At 40.8% G+C, this 18,665-nt stretch overlaps 2 protein-coding genes across 3 annotated transcripts; one reads left to right on the top strand and one right to left on the bottom strand.

Moving 5' to 3' along the window:
• Window positions 1-316: 316 nt before the first annotated feature.
• On the bottom strand, window positions 317-8,721 carry LOC139572408 (myeloid cell surface antigen CD33-like). The gene is made up of 10 exons (XM_071395166.1): window positions 8,659-8,721; window positions 4,702-4,794; window positions 4,404-4,464; window positions 3,925-4,302; window positions 3,776-3,823; window positions 3,562-3,600; window positions 1,427-1,538; window positions 1,196-1,270; window positions 975-1,053; window positions 317-654 (listed from the first exon to the last, which is right to left on the bottom strand). Exons 2-10 carry the CDS (start codon window positions 4,780-4,782, stop codon window positions 580-582), a joined length of 948 nt encoding a protein of 315 aa, XP_071251267.1. The 5' UTR covers window positions 4,783-4,794; window positions 8,659-8,721; the 3' UTR covers window positions 317-579.
• Window positions 8,144-18,250, top strand: LOC139572391 (TBC1 domain family member 15-like). Of its 2 annotated transcripts, none has more exons than XM_071395142.1 (10): window positions 8,144-8,922; window positions 10,659-10,844; window positions 11,062-11,180; window positions 11,654-11,757; window positions 13,776-13,843; window positions 14,237-14,383; window positions 14,503-14,593; window positions 15,820-15,968; window positions 16,368-16,517; window positions 16,621-18,250. In XM_071395142.1, the coding sequence occupies exons 1-10, from the start codon at window positions 8,622-8,624 to the stop codon at window positions 16,641-16,643; spliced, it is 1,338 nt and encodes a 445-aa protein (XP_071251243.1). In that variant the 5' UTR covers window positions 8,144-8,621; the 3' UTR covers window positions 16,644-18,250. The 2 variants fall into 2 exon arrangements, with proteins under 2 accessions (XP_071251243.1, XP_071251242.1); XM_071395141.1 differs by having other exon boundaries at window positions 8,149-8,922; window positions 16,368-16,509.
• Window positions 18,251-18,665: the final 415 nt, after the last annotated feature.

The following is an 18,665-nucleotide window of genomic DNA, read 5'->3' on the forward strand; positions in this document are numbered from 1 at the left end:
ATGGCAGTTATTGTCTGCAAAGTTTCTTATCAGATACTGTTTGTTCACATATGCAACATAGAAAACTTAACACTCAACCAATCAAAACTCAAAAAATGTATTCACTTTGACACGTGAATCTCATGTGTATGACTTCATTCACTCATGACTACCCAGAAAGCCTTTGTCAAAAATGTTTACAATTTCTGGCAACATTATGTTTCTCTCCAACTCAGCACAAACGTTATGTTTAGTTGCGAATGCTTGTCAATATAGGACTGCGAGAGCTGTTTTTGTGTGAAATGTTTTGACATTGAATCAAACAACCGGTAGCATATCATCTCAGTAAGTATGTTTATTTGAAAGCCAGTCCTTTCAAAAATAGTTACATACTGAACTATGTATTTTACATTTAACAAACAAACTGCACATATTATTGTCTAACCAAGTGAAAGTCAAACAGGATGTGAAAAACGAGGGCTGACACTCTGTAAACTGCCTTTTGACAAGAAAACAATCAAGACAAAAACACACACGCGCACACACACACACATTCAACAAGTATTATTAAGCAGTGACGAAATCTGAGATGCAGCTTCATCACTGTTTTGCATGATCCACATTTGCATATACACTGTCCATTTGATCCATACTGTCCATCGGATCGTTTGGACCCTGTAAAGAGAAATGGAGAAATCAGGCAGGGAAGGTAGGGAAAGGTCTATCGAGAAGCTATGAGCACAACACTAAATGGCCAACATGGTAAACATATATAGTACCCACTGGCTACAGACGTCAACTCAACATCTATTTCACGTTGCTTCATTGTCATGTAATTTCAATGACAAGGAAACAACATTGAGTCAACCAGTGTGTGCCCAGTTGGTAAAGACCATTAGGTCCAAAGCTGATGACTTAATAACAGTCTACATGTACTATCATTATAAAGAGTACTGTCAGTTTAAAACGGATCTGCTCAGGGTGCTGTAATGTACCTGGACGTTGCCATAGACGGGCTCATCGATGACCCTTGGAGGAGGAACTTGGGTGTCATCTTTCTTTGTAGTTTTAACTCTGTGGAGATAGGGGAAGACAAGTAGTTCACTGACACTGTAGGTCAACTCAAAGAACATATTTTAGAGTAACATTCAGAAGAAAAACTGAAATATGTCAAACTAGCAATTTACTGAAGGATGTTTCATAGTTGTAAGCATACCTTTCAGGTTTGGCCATTGGAGTCATGGTGAAATTAGCATAATATCCAGACACTTGCTTAGTGACAAACCTGGACCTAGAAAATCAAATCAGTTGTTATTTTAGCGAATGTGAGTAAAATGTATCTGCAATGACTAATAGAAGGCAGAGGACATCATGTTGCAATAGAAATTGATCAATGTCAGTCAAACTTGAGAGCATCCCTCTGGGGACACCCATCAACCGGACCCACCTTTTCCTGTACTTGAAGAACCAAACACTTCCCAATACAGCAACCAGCAAAACTACAACCACTGGGACCGTGATGGCAATATATATGGTCGTGGATAGCGCTTCCTCACACACTGTGAAAAACATTCTGATTAGGACTGAGGAATATTTATTCATTTGAATTAATATTTTTTTACATTTTAGTCAACACTTTTATCCAGAGCAACTATGGTTAAGTGCCTTGCTCAAGGGCACATCAACAGATATTTCACAGCTCGAGGATTCGAACCACCAACCTTTTGGTTACCGGCCCAACACTCTTAACTGCTAGACTACCTGCCTCCCAATGCACAATCAAGAGACCCTCTCTCAAAAGATTTGATTTGAAATGAATACAGTGCCTTCAGAAAGTATTCCCACCCCTTGACTTTTTCCACATTTTGTTGTGTTACAGCCTGAATTCTTTATTGATTAAATTTAGATTTTGTGTCACTGGCCTACACACAATAGTGTCAAAGTGGAATTATGTTTTTAGAAATGTTTGCAAATTAATAAAGAATGAAAAGCTGACATTTCTTGAGTCAATAAGTATTCAACCCCTTTGTTATGGCAAGCCTAAATAAGTTCAGGAGTAAAAATTTGCTTAACAAGTCACATAAGTTGCATGGACTCACTGTGTGCAATAATAGTATTTAACATTATATTTGAATGACTACCTCATCTCTGTACCCCACACATACAACTGTCTGTAAGGTCTCTCAGTCAAACAGTAAATTTTCCAACAGATTCAACCACAAAGACCAGGGAGGTTTTCCAATGCCTTGCAAAGGGCACCTATTGGTAGATGGGTAAAAAAAGCAGACATTGAATATCCCTTTGAGCATGGTGAAGTTATTAATTACACTTTGGATGGTGTATCAATACACCCAGTCACTACAAAGATACAGGGGTCCTTCTTAACTCTGTTGCCAGAGAGGAAGGAAACCGCTCAGTGATTTCAATTACAGAATTGAATGGTTGTGATAGGAGAAAACTGAGGATGGATCTACAACACTATATTTACTCCACAATACTAATCTAAATTACAGAGTGAAATGAAGGAAGCATGTACATAATAAAAATACTCCAAAGCATGCATTCTGTTATCAAAAAAAAAAAGTACTTTATGTCCTGAATACAAAACATTATGTTTGGGGCAAATCTAACACAACACATCACTGAGTACCACTCTTCATACTTTCAAGCATGGTGTTGGCTGCATCATGTTATGGGTATGCTTGTCATCGGCAAGGACTAGGGAGTTTTTTTAGGATAAAAATAAACGGAATAGAGATAAGCGCAGGCAAAATCCTAGAGGAAAACCTGGTTCAGTCTGCTTCCAACAGACACAGGAAGACAAATTCACCTTTCAGCAGGACAATAACCTAAAACACAAGGCAAAATATACTCTGGAGTTGCTTACCACGACAACATTGAATGTTCCTGTGTTGCCTAGTTACAGTTTTGTCGGCTTGAAAATCTATGGCAAGACTTGAAAATGTCTGTCTAGCGATGATCAAGAACCAGCTTGACTGAGCTTGAAGAATTCATTTTTTTTTAATCTGCAAATATTATACAATTCAAGAGTGCAAAGCTCTAAGAGACTTACCCAGGAAGACTTACAGCTGTAATCACTGCCAAAGCTGATTCTAACATGTATTGACTCAGGGGTGTGAATACTTATGTAAAGATATTTCTGTATTTCATTTTCAATAACTTTGCATACATTTCTAAAAATATGTTCTCTCTTTCTCAGTATTGCATGTAGATCAGTGGAGGCTGCTGAGTGGAGGTCAGCTCATTATAATGGCTGGAACGAAGTAAATGGAATGGTATCAAATGGAAACAATGTGCTTGATATCATTCCATTAATTCCGCTTCAGTGATTACCACGAGCCTGTCCTCCCCAATGAAGGTGCCACCAACCTCCTGTGGTGTAGATAGATGAGATAGAAATAAATATTTCATCCATTTTGAATTCAGGCTGTCACACAACAACATGTGTAATAAGTCAAGTGGTATGAATACTTTCTGAACGCACTGTAGATATAGCATACATTTTAGTCCAAGACTAGGCTTAATGTGGGTCTGGGAAACTGTCCTTGAGAGTCTACTTACATTCTGTGGTGGCAAATGGAACTGTAGTCGTGGAATCAACTGAGAAGGAGACAAAAACAACTTTAGCCCATCTTTTAACTTTGACAAATACATTGTTATTGGTGTTATCAACTGTGTCAGGTTCACTGGTAATTTCTAAAGTAAACCAATATCTGATTCAGAGCAACAGTTAAAATTCTGTGTGTACGTGAAAATTCTAAGCTGAATACTTCACCTGTGTTTGACTTATCTATTGGTATGATTGAAATAGTCCCGGAGGTTCCTGAATGGAAAAAATACAGTAGGGATTAGTTTCCTCCATATCAAATTAATGACACACTTCACTGAACAAAAGCACTTTACATTGCATCCTCTACTGCTTACCAGAAATGTTAATGTAGACAAGTTCATTAATAAAACTGAAGTTGTTGGCTCCAGTGGCAATTCTCAAGTAGTAGGAGGGCCCCATGTCGCCTTCTTCAATTCTCTTGATGTTCAGGGAGCAGTTTCCCTTAGTGACATTTCCTGTCAGGTTGGTCCTGTTCTGAAAACGCTTGATGACGAATGTGTTGTTGGGGTGATAGAGGAATTCATTCTTGTCATTATCATTGATCTTAAGTTTAGTTGTTCCCAGGCGTTTCCAGTAGGCCTGGATAGGCTCTTTAAATGGGGACGGGGGATAGGTAACATTGCATGGAATGGTCACATCATCTCCCTTATTGGTAAAAACAACCTTTGGGTAATCAGCTTTCCAATCCACACCTGTGTTTGAATTAACAACAAAAGGATTATTCAGTTCATGTTGTTTAGACATAGCATAAGAAAACACTGAGTGCATATTGACATAAAAATGAAACACATACCACTAGTGCCAGAGGCCTGAGACAAAATGAGCATCATCTCAATCCACATCAATGGGCTCTTTTGGTCCAACAGAGAGATTTGAAAGTTAATTCTAACTAATGACGCACCAGATTCCTAATATCTTTTACATGTTGTGTTAAAGATGCCTGGTGTCAGATGGCACGCCCATCATAATTGTGTCAACCAAATACAACATTACCACTGACCAACAAGCATAGCATAGACTGTAAAGCACTGGGAAATAATGTTGGTTCAGCAACAACAAAGTAAAAACTCAAATCTACAGAGGATACTCACTGTGTTGTGAAAAGAGGTGCCAAAACAGGAGGCTACAGGTCCAAGGAAAACACCAGTAGTGACCATGGCACTGACACACATCTTAAAAGCCAACTGGTTCCAGTAAAATGAGTGACAAGCAGTTATAACGAGAGTGGTGTCAAAAGTATTGCATGTGTATTTCCTGTTACTTAACAATGATGGTGATTGAACAAAAAAAGGAATTAGAGGAAGTTGTGTAAATGTGTAAACTGAAGGTGACTGTTGGCTAATTACTTGAGAAACAGCTAGCACATAACGTTCTGAGAACCAGATGTTTCTTAGAGCTTGGTGAGAGTGTGGTTGTCCTATGGTTATTTTGAATACAACCTTCCCACAACATTCTGGGAACGGTGCAGGATACCCAGATGGCACATTACGTTTTGAGAACCATGTGTTTCTTAGGTGGGAATTTCATTTAGTTTTCTACAGGTTTCCTCATGGTTCTATTAAAGTCATGTTCTCAGAACTTTCAGAGAATGTTAAGAAACAACGTTCTTCTGTGGGAATTTCAGTACTTCAACATGTTTTCTGCAGGTATTCCTCATGGTTCTATTTAACGTCGTGTTCTCAGAACATTAAGAAAACTTGCAATAAAAACCACAATACATTTTTTTTATTGAAAAATATTCTGTTCTCAGCGTCAACAAAACTCTCTCTATCGACACCTAATCTTAATGAGCGCTTGTTTCCTTTGAAATTGGGCCTGTTTGTACATCCTGGTGGCGCAGTGGACTAATTCCATGAATAGAAAACAGAAGATCATAGGTTTGAATCTCACCAATGCCTTGCTATAACAATGAAAATGCCTAAACAAATTAATTTCCATGTGTTCAAAACAGTTAACCCAAACTAGGCCAACATTGTTATTGAAACATGTTCTCAGAATGTTATTTAATTACCTTCAAATAGCCTATCATTTTTGTTCTCAAAATGTTAATAAAATCTCCCAGGAAAACTTTCAGGGTTCCATAATGAAACGTTCTCAGAACCTCCCTGTACCCTAAAAATTAACATTCCCAGAACAGGCTAAATTTTCGCTTCCATTATCAGAACATTTAAAAAACAACGTTTTACCAGTCAGGAAACGTATGGCTTCGTTCCCAGAACCAATGGGTAACAAAAATGTACATTCCCACAACTTTCAAGGAACCAAATGTGCTGAGGAGTCTTTCTCTCTCTTTTTTTCTCTCTCTATCAGTAAGGGAGATATGAGAAAGAGAGATATGACACAGGGTATACAGTGTTGAACTGTAAACACAATCATCTCTAGCCTGTGGTTGCTGAAGAGATTTTGTCATGCTGAAAAGCTCAGAGTCATGAGGCTTCCACTGCACACAAGGTAGAGCTCTGTTAGCTAGGTACATGGTGTTCTACTAGAGAGGGGCTGCCACGGGGTGGGGATTGTGGGGTAGTGAGTATGAGTGTAACTGACGCATGATCAGGAACGCAGAAAAAAAACTGTTGAGATCCCTGTCTCGATCTCTCTATCCCTCATGCCTCTGTCTTTCTCTCACCTCTTTATCGCTCACCCCCCTCTTTCTTTCGCTGAACCCTCTCTGGAACTTTTAAAGTAGGAAAACAAAACCACTTCTATATTGTTTAGGCCTTTGCAAGGTCAATGATTTAAACATACACATTAAGTATTTCTGATATCCACATCCAATTGACATTTGCTCACACAAACCTACATTGGAAACCACAGTGGGTTTGACTCATATCTATATATTTTTTTAAACCTCAGGTAGAGCATCAGGAAATTAACTTAAGGAAGTAAAGTTGGTTATTGTAATTGTTTTGCCGTACTATTTGGGGGCATAAGGTAAGACTTGAAAGACACATTTAGTACATTTCTTCTCTGAATCTCTTATCTGGATGAAATTCTTCCACTATTAAACCCACAAAATCTGACTTTTAGTATCGCACAACATGATAATTATTTGTCTCTTCTTGTTGCTGTAAGGAATGACTACCTTTCACATTGTCCTAATTTTGATCATCCTTCTCAAAGGTAATGGTTTTATCTTGTTTGGGTTTTAATTTAGTTTTGCGCAGTTCGCAGACACAAACCCCAATGTTGACTATAGGAGAGATCTAAACAGGTGCATCTAGTTTTACTCTTTTGTCTTGATGGCAAAGAAAGTCATCCTCTTGACAGGAATCTAGTTATTTATAAAATGGGTGGTTTGAGCCCTGAGTGCTGATTGGCTGACAGCTGTGGTATATCAGACCGTATACCACAGGTATGATAAAACATGTATTTTTACTGCTCTAATTACATTGGTAACCAGTTTATAATAGCAATAACGGACCACAGGGGTTTGTGATATATGGCCAATATACCACGGCTAAGGGGGCTGTGTCCAGGCACTCTGCGTTGCGCATAAGAACAGCCCTTAGCCGTGGCATATTGGCCATATACCACACCCCCTTGGTCCTTATTGCTTAATTATACCATAACGAGAACATTTCTCACAACTATTTGTCTATTCTGTTGTCCAGTCCCTCATCACACTTTCTGTCGTGTATGGGTGGACCAGGACTCTGTGATGACCGTCACACTGGCCCAGAAAGTCTCCATGGGATGCCGTGTCCTGTTGGACAGCGGAGAGCTTATCACTGGCTGCAGGGCAGAGTGGTACATCAACACGGCCACACATGGCCAGAGGAAGGTGTGGAGGGAGATGAGTGACTTGCCCCGATTCAAGGGGAGGTTTCAGAAAAACTACGACCTGAACACAAGCATCTTGATGACCTGGTTAGAGCTGAATGACATAGGCTATTACTTCTGCACTCTGCAGCGCTGCGTCAATGGGAAGGACAAGCAGTACCATGGCAATGGGACAATACTCCTCCTCATCGAGGCTAGGCCTACACCTTATGGGTTAATATTTACCTCAGTTATCCCAGGTAACACAACAACATTTTTCACATATTAGGCCAAAAAAAGATCACATTTATTCCCTTACTATTGTATTGCTCAAAAATGTATCAAGTTATCATACAGATGATGTTGTCCTTCCCTTTGAAGTTAATGTTTTCAAAATTATTTTGTTTTTTTTAAGGTGCAGAAGAGAATACTTCAGAGATGCAACTTTTCTTTTTATGCTTTTCTGGCAGTGAAGCTGGTGGTCATCCTAGTGCTTGGAGGCCTCACAATCAGTTCTTAAAGATTTTATTTGGAGGATTTAATAAAGGTTAAATTAAAAAACTGTTAAGTAGTTTTTCAATTCATTAATGGGAAAAGGCCCAACATATTGTATGGTCATTATATTGGTCATTAGTTTTAGTATTGCACTGAATCTGCATTTCACAGACCACTTCCATTCATAGTGTGGGAGGAAATGTAAAGATTTAGGTTTGAGTGTAGCATGATAAAAGAGCAGTTTAGAATTGTCCATCATAAGAAGCCACGAATATGAATGAAGGCGTTTCACTTTCAAACGCTTATGCCAGACTGACCATGTGTAGCCTTATACAGCAGAAATAGTTGTCTTGTAAAAACCCCTAGGTGGTGTTAAAATGCTCCCGTAGCCGAAGAATTGCGGCTTTCAACCCGACATAAAAACCCGAATGTAGGCCACACACACAAAACAGTAAGGTTCAGTCATATGATTGACTCACAGGAAGAACTTTGGTCGTGAGGTTTAAAGTGGGCAGAGCATAGAAGTCTCACACAACATGGATTCCTGCCTGAACTGGGAAATGTCCTAACTCCTGTGTATTGAAGGATATTCATTTTCAAGTCGGAGCGCTGCTTAAACATTAATTTAAACGGAAGGTATAACGTAACTTTATTTTTTAATTTTTTACAACAAACAAATGTAGCGGGCACTCAAGGCGTTTTCACGAGGAGGAATGTTTGTGTTTTACACTTCGTGTCATTAGTGAGAATATACATCATGGACACTCTACAGGAGAACGGGCTACAGCACTCACCTGCACTTGATATTCCCGGTCGTGAAAGTACCGCCAAAGAACTCGGAGTACATGGGACTCCCCTTATTAAAACAAAGGGAAAGCATGGGACAACGAAAAGAAGTTCACCTGTCAATAATGTCACGGCGGAGTTTGGGAACCAACAGAAAGTATCATTGGTAAACGCACCTGCTCTACCCACGACACCTCTCGAGTTACCTGGCGTTATGGACGCAGAGGGGAGAGTGGACGAGTCCAGGCTGCGGATGCACATTTTCAAGAATGGTAAGGATGGGATACGATATCCTAAAGAGAAATTGATGGGCATGAATCACTGCCAATTCATAATTCAACATATTAATTGATTGAAAAGTATTTAATATTCAAACATTATGGGCCAGTAAGCTGGAGCATATCACAGTTTAAATTAAGTACAGTTAAATTGTTTCCCAGTGCTGGGTTTCCCAGATTTGCTATTGCTCTATCAATATCTACAAGTCAAGTGATGTTTGCCTGAGGAGCTAGCTGACTGCACTACAGTTCAACCATTCTCTAGAAAGCCATGTAATCAAACCTCACTGAGACCCCTCAAGCAAAGACTTTTAGAAACAGACAATGGTTTGGTTTTACAGTTACCAGGCAAGACCTTTGGTGTGATCTGACAGATTATTTTCAGAGGGAGGAAAAATCATGATTCACATGAAATCCATCAGTCATGGTTTGTGGGTATGACATCAACAGTCCACACACATCTGCTCCTGAGGGAAAACAAGAGGGGAGTGTATGAATGGGTGAATAGCTGGGGACTGTATACTTTCTAGCTTCTATCTGCATCAATGCTCCATAAGTAAGTTGCAGTCACCGGTACACTCAGGGCCTTCACTCACATGTTTTCAAGCTCAAGGTGAAATGGACCCTAACATCAGATCTAGGATCAGATTATCCAACTACCAATCATAATCTTAACCATTTAGGGATGACAAAATATCTGACCATGTATCAGTGGTTAGGGGAAACAGCTACAGTATATGACCAAGATGTAGGACTCCGGGTGCATAGTGTTGACTGTAAACACTGAACCCCCCCCTCTGAATTTAGTTCCTGGGAACCCCTAGGGCTTCGTCATGCTGAAAAGCTCAGAGAGAGTCCATTGCACGCAAGGTAGAGCTCTGTGAGCTAGATACATGGTATACTGCTACAGACAGTCACTACTGTGACTGTGTTTATCAAAAAACTTAATCAGGAACACGGAACCCCCCCCTCTCTTTCATTGATGCACATTCCTTCTCTCCTCTGGCGCGATATCATTAGCTGAAATGACTATGGTGCAAAAACATTATATAATGATCCCTGTCAGAGCTCTAAGAAGGGGGCTAAAGGTCTCCACGCTGAGGATCAAGACTTGTTTTGCACACTAACCATTATAAGCCACTCATTCCTGGAGAAGCATAGTTTGTTTAGGGATAAATTAGCTAGAAGGAATAAATTAGCCACTTTATCTCCCGAGTTGCGTAGCGGTCTAAGGCGCTACATCTCAGTGCTAGAGGCATCACTACAGACCCTGGTTCGATTACAGGCTGTATCACAACCGGCCGTGTTTGGGAGTCCCATAGGGCGGCGCACAATTGGCCCAGCGTCGTTAGGGTTTGGCCAGGGTAGGCCGTCATTGTAAATAAGAATTCTTTCTTAACTGACTTGCCTAGCTAAATAAAAAATGTAAAAAAATATCTAGTCAGAGGCCAATTGATCCAAAACCTTATCGTTTATATTTTAGTTCAGGTCTAGTCTTCACACTCCTGTAAAATTATGCAGAAGTCCTTGTCTCAACATTATAACCTGAGTCGATTCTGTTGAAAAGCTAGAGACCTACCAGTCCAGAACACCAAGTGGACATGTCTTTGCATCTCTCACCTGTCCAGTTGTTTCCCATCAGTGAGGTTGAGGAGTGAGGAAAAGGAACACACAGGAGGAAAGAAGCCATTGTAAAGTATCTGGACTCAACCTGTGCTGTATGTGTCTAGGTGGTGTGTCCCCTTCGGGGCGTGGCCAGGTGTGGCGTTTCCTGTTCGGGATGTACCCCTGCAGCTCCACCTCTCTGGAGCGCCCCCTACTGCAGGAGCAGCTCAACGTCCGCTACCACTCCATGAAGAGGAAGTGGCAGCAGCTTTTTCCTGCCGCCGTCCGACTGCGTATAAATGGCACCGATGGTAGGGCCTGGATGTAGATCAACTTATACTCTTTCTTTCTCTCTCTTGCTATCTATTGTTGTTCAGCACCTTATTCTAGACTCATCAACTTTATGCTGGAATCTATGAGCTCAACCAATTTTGTAAATTCTCCCTGGTTTCCTCCTGTAAAGTTGCTTCCTTCACTCTCGCTCACCTGTCTACAATTCTCTTCCTCCTTCCCTGTGTGTGTTTCTAGCTGAGTTGGTGGCAGCGGTGCGGTACTTCGATGTGAGGCAGGACAGGGTCCAGCTGCAGGCTCAGAACCAGAGTGACGAGGTCAAGGAGAGGCTGTCCTTCCTGGAGCTACAGGCCCAGGTAAACCACCAGCCTCAAAGTACACACAAACCCCCCTGAAAAGTACATGGTTTAACTGCTTCTCCCTCTTTGCATTTTTGTTTGTAAGAGATCAAAATTACCATACACCTTCCCTATTGACCATTCACCTATTCATAGTTAATATGTTCAACAGAAGTGCTATGCGTTGAAAATGTACTAAGGTAATTTAGCTTGGGGCTGTTTGAAATGTTGTCAGTTTATATTGCACCAGGATATGGGTGTTAGGCTACAAACTGTGTGTTTTAGTCATGTACATGTCAATATAATCCACTCTGTCATTTTATTACTGAATATTATATTTTATAATCTCTTAACAGCTGGTCACACTCTCCGAGGTTGACATTTCTTGTTACAGACCTTTACAGTCTACAGTATGCTAGACTGAAATCTGAGATGATGACATAGTCCATCTGACCACTAATATCTTTTGTTTCTCTGACCCCTGAACCCAGGTGTTGTTTGAGCGGGTGACCTTTGATCTGGAGGAGCTCCAAGAGGCCATCCGAATCATCGACAAGGACGTGCCTCGGACAGACAGAGACCTACCCTACTACTCGTGAGTGGCTTTAGTTCATTATCAACTTCAGTCTCTGTACATTGAGACAGAGCGCCAATGAAATTCTCACAGATGAATACTCAATACTTTGTGGTGATCAAATAGTAAGTCGGTAGCCAGAGTCTACGCTCCCTCGTCGGAGATTGGTCACCAGTAGGGATTCTTCAATGAAGTGCTTGTTGTCATTCAACGAGAGATGACTCGTCCTCATGCACATTTTTTCACTTGAGAAATACTGCACCAAACATTCTAGTCAGATACAAAATTGCACGATTAAGATCTCCTCTGGAAATCCTCAAAATTAATGACAGATTTCTTGAGTTACCTTAAATTAATCCTGACTTTTTGAGGAAGTGTAGTCTGGCTACGGCGTCTCAAAATGGACAAACAGTACTCTTGCCACTTTTTTTTTCTTCTCGTTTTTCAAGCGACGTTTTTTTATTGGAGTAAGCGATCACATTAGTTTCGGTTAGCCGAGCTCGGCTAGGCGCCAGGCGAACTAAAGCATGCTGATGCCTTTACAGGGAACATTGCTCAACACTTAACAGAAACAGGAAGCTTAACAGGATTTATGTTTCAACTCCTCTGGCAGGCTGTCAGCTACAAACAGTTCAACACTTAAATCAACAGGGCATATTGGAGTAGGGCCTTAAGTGTTCGTTCTCTGTCGACATGTATAAGCAGTGACACACTGACTACCTGTTGGTTTTAGGATAAGAAAGCTGTGTCGTTACAACGTTAAAGTTTTTTAGCTTGACATTACAACCCATATAAAGCCAGTAGGCTACATGTAGCTACTCATTTTAAGGATCAGTCTTTTTGTGTGAGGTATCAGTGTATTTGATCTGATTTGTTTTAACGAGGGTTGCAAAACTACTGGTAATTTACTAAAGTTATCAGATTTTGTCAAAGTAATTTTGGTAATTAACAGTTAATTTATCTATGGTAACTTAAAAAAATATATTCATATAAAATAGTGATATTTTCTTAATCTTTACATCTGTGTGTCCATTAGTTTCTAGTGCAGCGTTTCCCAAACTAGGGGTAGAGACAAAGAAAAAATATGAATAATTGCGCTTGGTTCATAGAACCGGGATTCTGTCAGTAACCTCCAGTGATACGGTTGTAATAAACAGAGCAGTTTCTGTTTTCATCCTACAAATGTCTCAACATTTTTTACGGTTTAAGCTACAAAATATTATGACGCCTTCACTGGAAGATAAGGAATACGTATGTGTCTTCTGTTTCCCTCAAACTGCGCAGGACTCATTAGAACAGAGTGGATAAGACCAGGTTCTAAATCAGACTGGGGGGAAAAGAATATCATCAATGATCTTTTCTACACAGAATATCATGCTAAATTATTGCCTGATGATCTTCTGAACTTCCCAATACCTTTCTGATGCATTTCAGTCACCTCAAACCATACTTCCTTTAGATTGAAGTACTGTCAAACTGATTTGTAATATATTGCCATAGCCCCAATTAAAAAAGTAAACATTGGCCTTTGATTACATCACTGTTTTTACATGGTTGGGTTGCAAAACAAAAAGTTATGGAAACCCTGTTCTAGTGGATAGACCATATAGTTCAGGAGAAAATGGCCTACATAATGAAAAAAAGCATATTAAATAGAATGACATTGTCTGCAACTCTTCCAACTATTTACTTTTTTCACAACTTCCACCAGTTCGGCCCCAAAACATTTACAACAAAGACATATTGACATACCTGTAGTAAAATAAATACAAGCATATAAAAAAGATAGAAAGGACATTCCATGCTGAAATCCTCATATTAAATAGTAACACTATTCATAAATTTATGGGTTTTATTAAGGATTATGTTTAACAGCTTTGTCACATTTAAGACATCTTATTTTATTATTTTATCTGTTACATGTTATGAGAATTACCTGAAATGAAAGTGTCCAATATTCTAGTAGTGTACTGGTAAAGTTACCAGTAACATTTTCTCCCTTTGCAACCCTAGTGTTTTTGGTTTGTTTGCTTTTACAGGGGTGAAGGCTTGGGCAATCTGCTGGTGTTGAGGGATATTCTCATTACATATGCTGCTTTTCACCCAGGTAATCTCTCTTTCTCTCTCCTATTGTCTCTTTCTCTTCTCTTTTTCTTTCTTTTCTCACTCTCTCTGTTTATCTTTGACCCTGCCCATCTCAGTTTTTAGTGCTGCAAATACTGTATACTGGTCATGAGCCGGTTGTCACCCAACCACTGAAAGGAAGTTTAGTTAGAGAGCCCTCTATGGAGAAATATATGTTGGCGGAGTAACGTGTTACACAATCCCAACTTGACAAATGTGTGTGTAGGTTTTCGCGGCTGTCTGCCATGGAAGTAAATGCATAATTTACGAGAAATGTACACGCATATTTCATGTTCAGATTATCCCCTTAGTCTTAGTAGTAAGCTAAAGTAACTGTATTTACTTACTTTCTTCATGCTGATGTGCTGGGGGTCAGAGGTGAGCTATGCTCAGGGGATGAATGACCTTTGTAGCCGATTCCTGGAGGTGCTGGACTCTGAGGTGGACACCTACTGGAGCTTCTCCTGCTACATGGAGAAGTTCTCCAAGGACTTCCGCGCTGACGGCCTGCACAGGAAGATAGGTTTGTTAGTTTTAATGATGTTTTTTAATTTATTTGTCTGTCTTCTCTGTACATGTGTAATAATATGGTAGACTTGATAATAAGGTAATGTTATTAACGTTTTGATTGTTGTCACTCAGAGCTGGAGGCAGCACTGCTGAAGGAGTTGGATCCTCAGCTCCACACCCACCTGATCACAGATAGCATGGAGAGTTTCACCTTCTGTCACAGGTACACAACACACACGCATATACTGCATCTGTATGTTTGCAGTACATACTTTTCCCACATACCATGTAGTGTATGTGTACACCTGCTAGTCAAACATCTTATTCTAAAATCATGAGCATTAATATGGAGTTGGTCCCCCCTTTGCTGCTATAACTGCCTCACCTTTTCTGGGAAGGCTTTCCACTAGATGTTGGAACATTGCTGCGGGGCCTTGCTTCCATTCAGCCACATGAACATTAGTGAGGTCGAGCACTGATGTTGGGCGATTAGGCCTGGCTCGCAGTTGGCATTCCAATTCATCCCAAAGGTGTTCGATGGGGTTGAGGTCAGGGCTCTGTGCAGGCCAGTCAAGTTCTTCCACACCGATCTCGACAAACCATTTTTGAATGGACCTCGCTTTGTGCACGGGGGCATTGTCATGCTGAAACACGAAAGGGCCTTCTCCAAACTGTTGCCACAAAGTTGGAAGCACAAAATCATCTAGGATGTCATTGTATGCTGGAGTGTTAAGATTTCCCTTCATTGGAACTAAGGGGCCTAGACCATTATGTCTCCTCCACCAAACTTTACAGTTGTCGCTGTGCATTGGGGCAGATGGCGTTCTCCTGGCATCCGCCAAACCCAGATTCTTTCGTCATACTGCCAGATGGTGAAGCGTGATTCATCACTCCAGAGAACGCGTTTCCACTGTCCAATGGCGGCGAGCTTTACACCACTGCAGCCGGCGCTCGGCCATGGAAACCCATTTCATGAAGCTTCCAAATAAAATGTGTTGTGGTGTCATTACTTTCAGAGGCAGTTTGGAACTTAGTAGTGAGAGCTGCAACCAAGGACAGACAATTTTTACGCGCTTCAGCACTCGGCGGTCCCATTCTGTGAGCTTGTGTGGCCTACCACTTCGCGGCTGAGCCGTTGTTGCTGCTAGACGTTTCCACTTCACAATAACAGCATTTACAGTTGACCGGGGCAGCTCTAGCAGGGCAGAAATTTGATGAACTGACTTGTTGGAAAGGTGGCATCCTATGATGGTGCCACGTTGAAAGTCCAATGAGCTCTTAAGTATTGGCCATTCTACTGCCAATATTTGTCTATGTAGATTACATGACTGCTCGATTTTATACACCTGTCAGCAACAGGTGTGGCTGAAATGGCAGAATCCACTAATTTGAAGGGGTGTATTTGCATGAAATGTGTATACTTACATGTATGTGTGTCCCCTCTCCCAGATGGCTGCTGCTGGGTTTCCAAAGGGAGTTTGAGCACTGTGACGCCCTGCGTCTCTTTGAGATCCTGAGCTGTGACCACCTGGAGCTCATCTCCCAGCAGGTGGACCGCGCCCGCTACCAGGAGAGGATCGCCCGCAGGCAGAGTATAGGTGAGACGGTAGTCTCCTGTGGCTATCCTTCCAAGTCACAGGCTAGTGAGTCAGTGACATGTCACATGTGTGACAGTACATAAGAAACACTGCACAGCATGGTTCCAAATACACAATATATTGTAAAGTGGAAATGTCTAGGAGCAACAACGGCTCAGCCGCGAAGTGGTAGACTACACAAGCTCACAGAACAGGACCACCGAGTGCTGATTTTGGAATGAGATGTTCGACGAGCAGGTGTCCACATACTTTTGGTCATGTAGTGTATATGTCCATACAATTGGTAATATGAATTTACAGAAGCCCGTTTTGGTCCTTCTGTATTTGCTTATAACAATGGTATGTTGTCCTTCTTGTGATTTGTTTTGTGTTGCAACGAATGCTCTGGGATGGTTCCAGAGGATAAACCAGTGTCTGAGGCACAGGCCGTCAACACAGAATTCACCTTTGAACTCTTCATCTGTGCCACCATATTATTGAACAACAGAGATGCCCTGCTGAGGTGTAGGAACGATGTGCAGCTCATCCAGTTCACCAACAGGTGTGTGTGTGAGTATCTGCATCTGTCCATCATCTGAAATATTTGCCTTTTCATTACAAAGCAATACAACCAGACTCATCAGTCTTTCTCTCCGTGTTTCTCTCTGTGCAGTTTGCAGGGCACTCTGGACCTGAACCTCACCCTGAAGAAAGCAGAGGAGCATTTCTACAACTACTGTAAGCGCTCTGCTTGGGACTATATGAACGGCCGCTGCAGAACAAGTAAAAACAAGGAGGGACACTTCTTGTTCCAGCTCCGCAGCTTCTTCTCCTGAACCCAGATCAGTCCATAACTTAACCTCTTGAACATTCAGCTACAACCTGTAGTAACTGTGTGGTGGACTCAAAACAAGGGACCCATTTCCTAAGATGAGTGTGTGCTATTTACATCTCTTGTCCACTAATGTTGACACATTCATATTTCTGGGGGATCTACCTTGAGTGAGTGATGCTGCTTACTTACCAACAATTCTGTCAATTTGGACTCTCTCTTTGTTGTTGTTTCTGATTATGTTAATTTCTATCTATTTATTATTTAGAAAGGTGTCAATGAACGGGTAGAAAAGTGTGCAACGCTGAATTAGTTACATACGTTCACCTGGAGTTTGGCCTTCTTGATTTCTATGTTTTTCTTGGTGAGTTTAGAAGAAAGCCCTGTTTACAAAATGATATAATAATTAGGAATATGATGTGGCCAAAAGGTGTTCTCACCCTTGATCTGAGATTCAGCTATATAATATGTGATACTACTGGAAGAAAACAAGTCATGGAACTGCATCAAGACCACTAAAAAATTGCTTGTAGCAACAGTTTGGATGTGTTGTGACTACCTGGTATTGGTAAACATAGAATTACGGGGATGCCTGTTCTAGTAAGTCTATTTCTAAAGGTATAAAATAGGACTCCAGCTGACCTATGTGTCATAGTGGACCTGTGTGACAGGAGTAGCTGTTTATTGGTTCAGTTCTGAGAAAGAGCCGGGAGGTGGGGTCAGGTTTGATTAGTTCTACAAGAGCCCTCAGCCCTGGCTGCATTTTAAGACCGTACTTGTGTGTCACCTCTCCTGAAATAGCTCTCAGTATGGTCAGGACATCCCTCTGGAAATCCCTAAACATTGACGAGTAGCACGTTTACCATTCTGCCACATTGCTAATGCAGTGGCATACTGCTGTTTTATAGCTAGTCCCAATCTATTCTACACATTTTGCCATAAGGCTGAGAGAATTTAGCCTTTTTATAGCTAATTTCTTGTAATAATATTTTTTGGGGACCTGTTTGGGGGGATTGTAGGCCCCCAGAACCCTTCCAGACAGTGTGGTAATACTGTTTGGAATACTAAAATAAATATGCATGTCTGTCACAATCTTGCTTCGTGAAAGTTTGATATTATGTGTGTGGGTTAGTTTGTTGGTGATTTAAATGTTTTATTCTGATCCAGCTATTTGCCATTAAAGGAGATGTCACTTTCAAGTGTCCAGTGCTTTTAGGCAGATAGGAGTGAACATGAAATTCCGAGTATAATTGGGTTTGGAGCAATTCATTAAAAAATGTTTTACAAACGAAGGCCACCAGTGAGGAGGATGATTATTTCCAGATGTATAGCTGCTTGACATTTCAGTTCCTCGACCTGCGAGTTGGAGAGTGAAGAATAGGTTTCTGCATGTTGGAGGGACAGGCTTGTTATTGTATGTACGGACTGTTATTATATAAGGGTTAAATGTAATAAACTGTGGGACATTAAAGGCGTGTGAATCTGTTCTTCATTTAACCTTTTTAGGTTTAATAGCCTTTGTGTGACCTACTTGACGTAAGCCCTTGGTGAATGCTTTCATGGTTAGTGTAGTATTTTCATGGAGTATGCTGTGAAAGGTTCAGACAACTATATTTAAAAAAAATGCTTCATTTATTCCAAAATACTGTCAATTCATTACTGTCAATTCATTACAGCATGTAATTTACTGTACAAACTAGAATGTGCTTTGCTGCTTGCTGTCCTGCTTTTCTAATGAATATGAATCCACAGGCCGGCTGCTGGTAGAAGATATCTGTAGTCTTCTCACAGTGCTTATCTCACTGAACAGCCCCCAGACCATGTGAATCAAATTAAACATGCCCTGAGAAAACCTCCTTACTCTGTGAACAGGACAAACTTGTTTC

The sequence above is a fragment of the Salvelinus alpinus genome, chromosome 4 (assembly GCF_045679555.1).
Source record: "Salvelinus alpinus chromosome 4, SLU_Salpinus.1, whole genome shotgun sequence".
Lineage (NCBI taxonomy): Eukaryota > Metazoa > Chordata > Actinopteri > Salmoniformes > Salmonidae > Salvelinus > Salvelinus alpinus.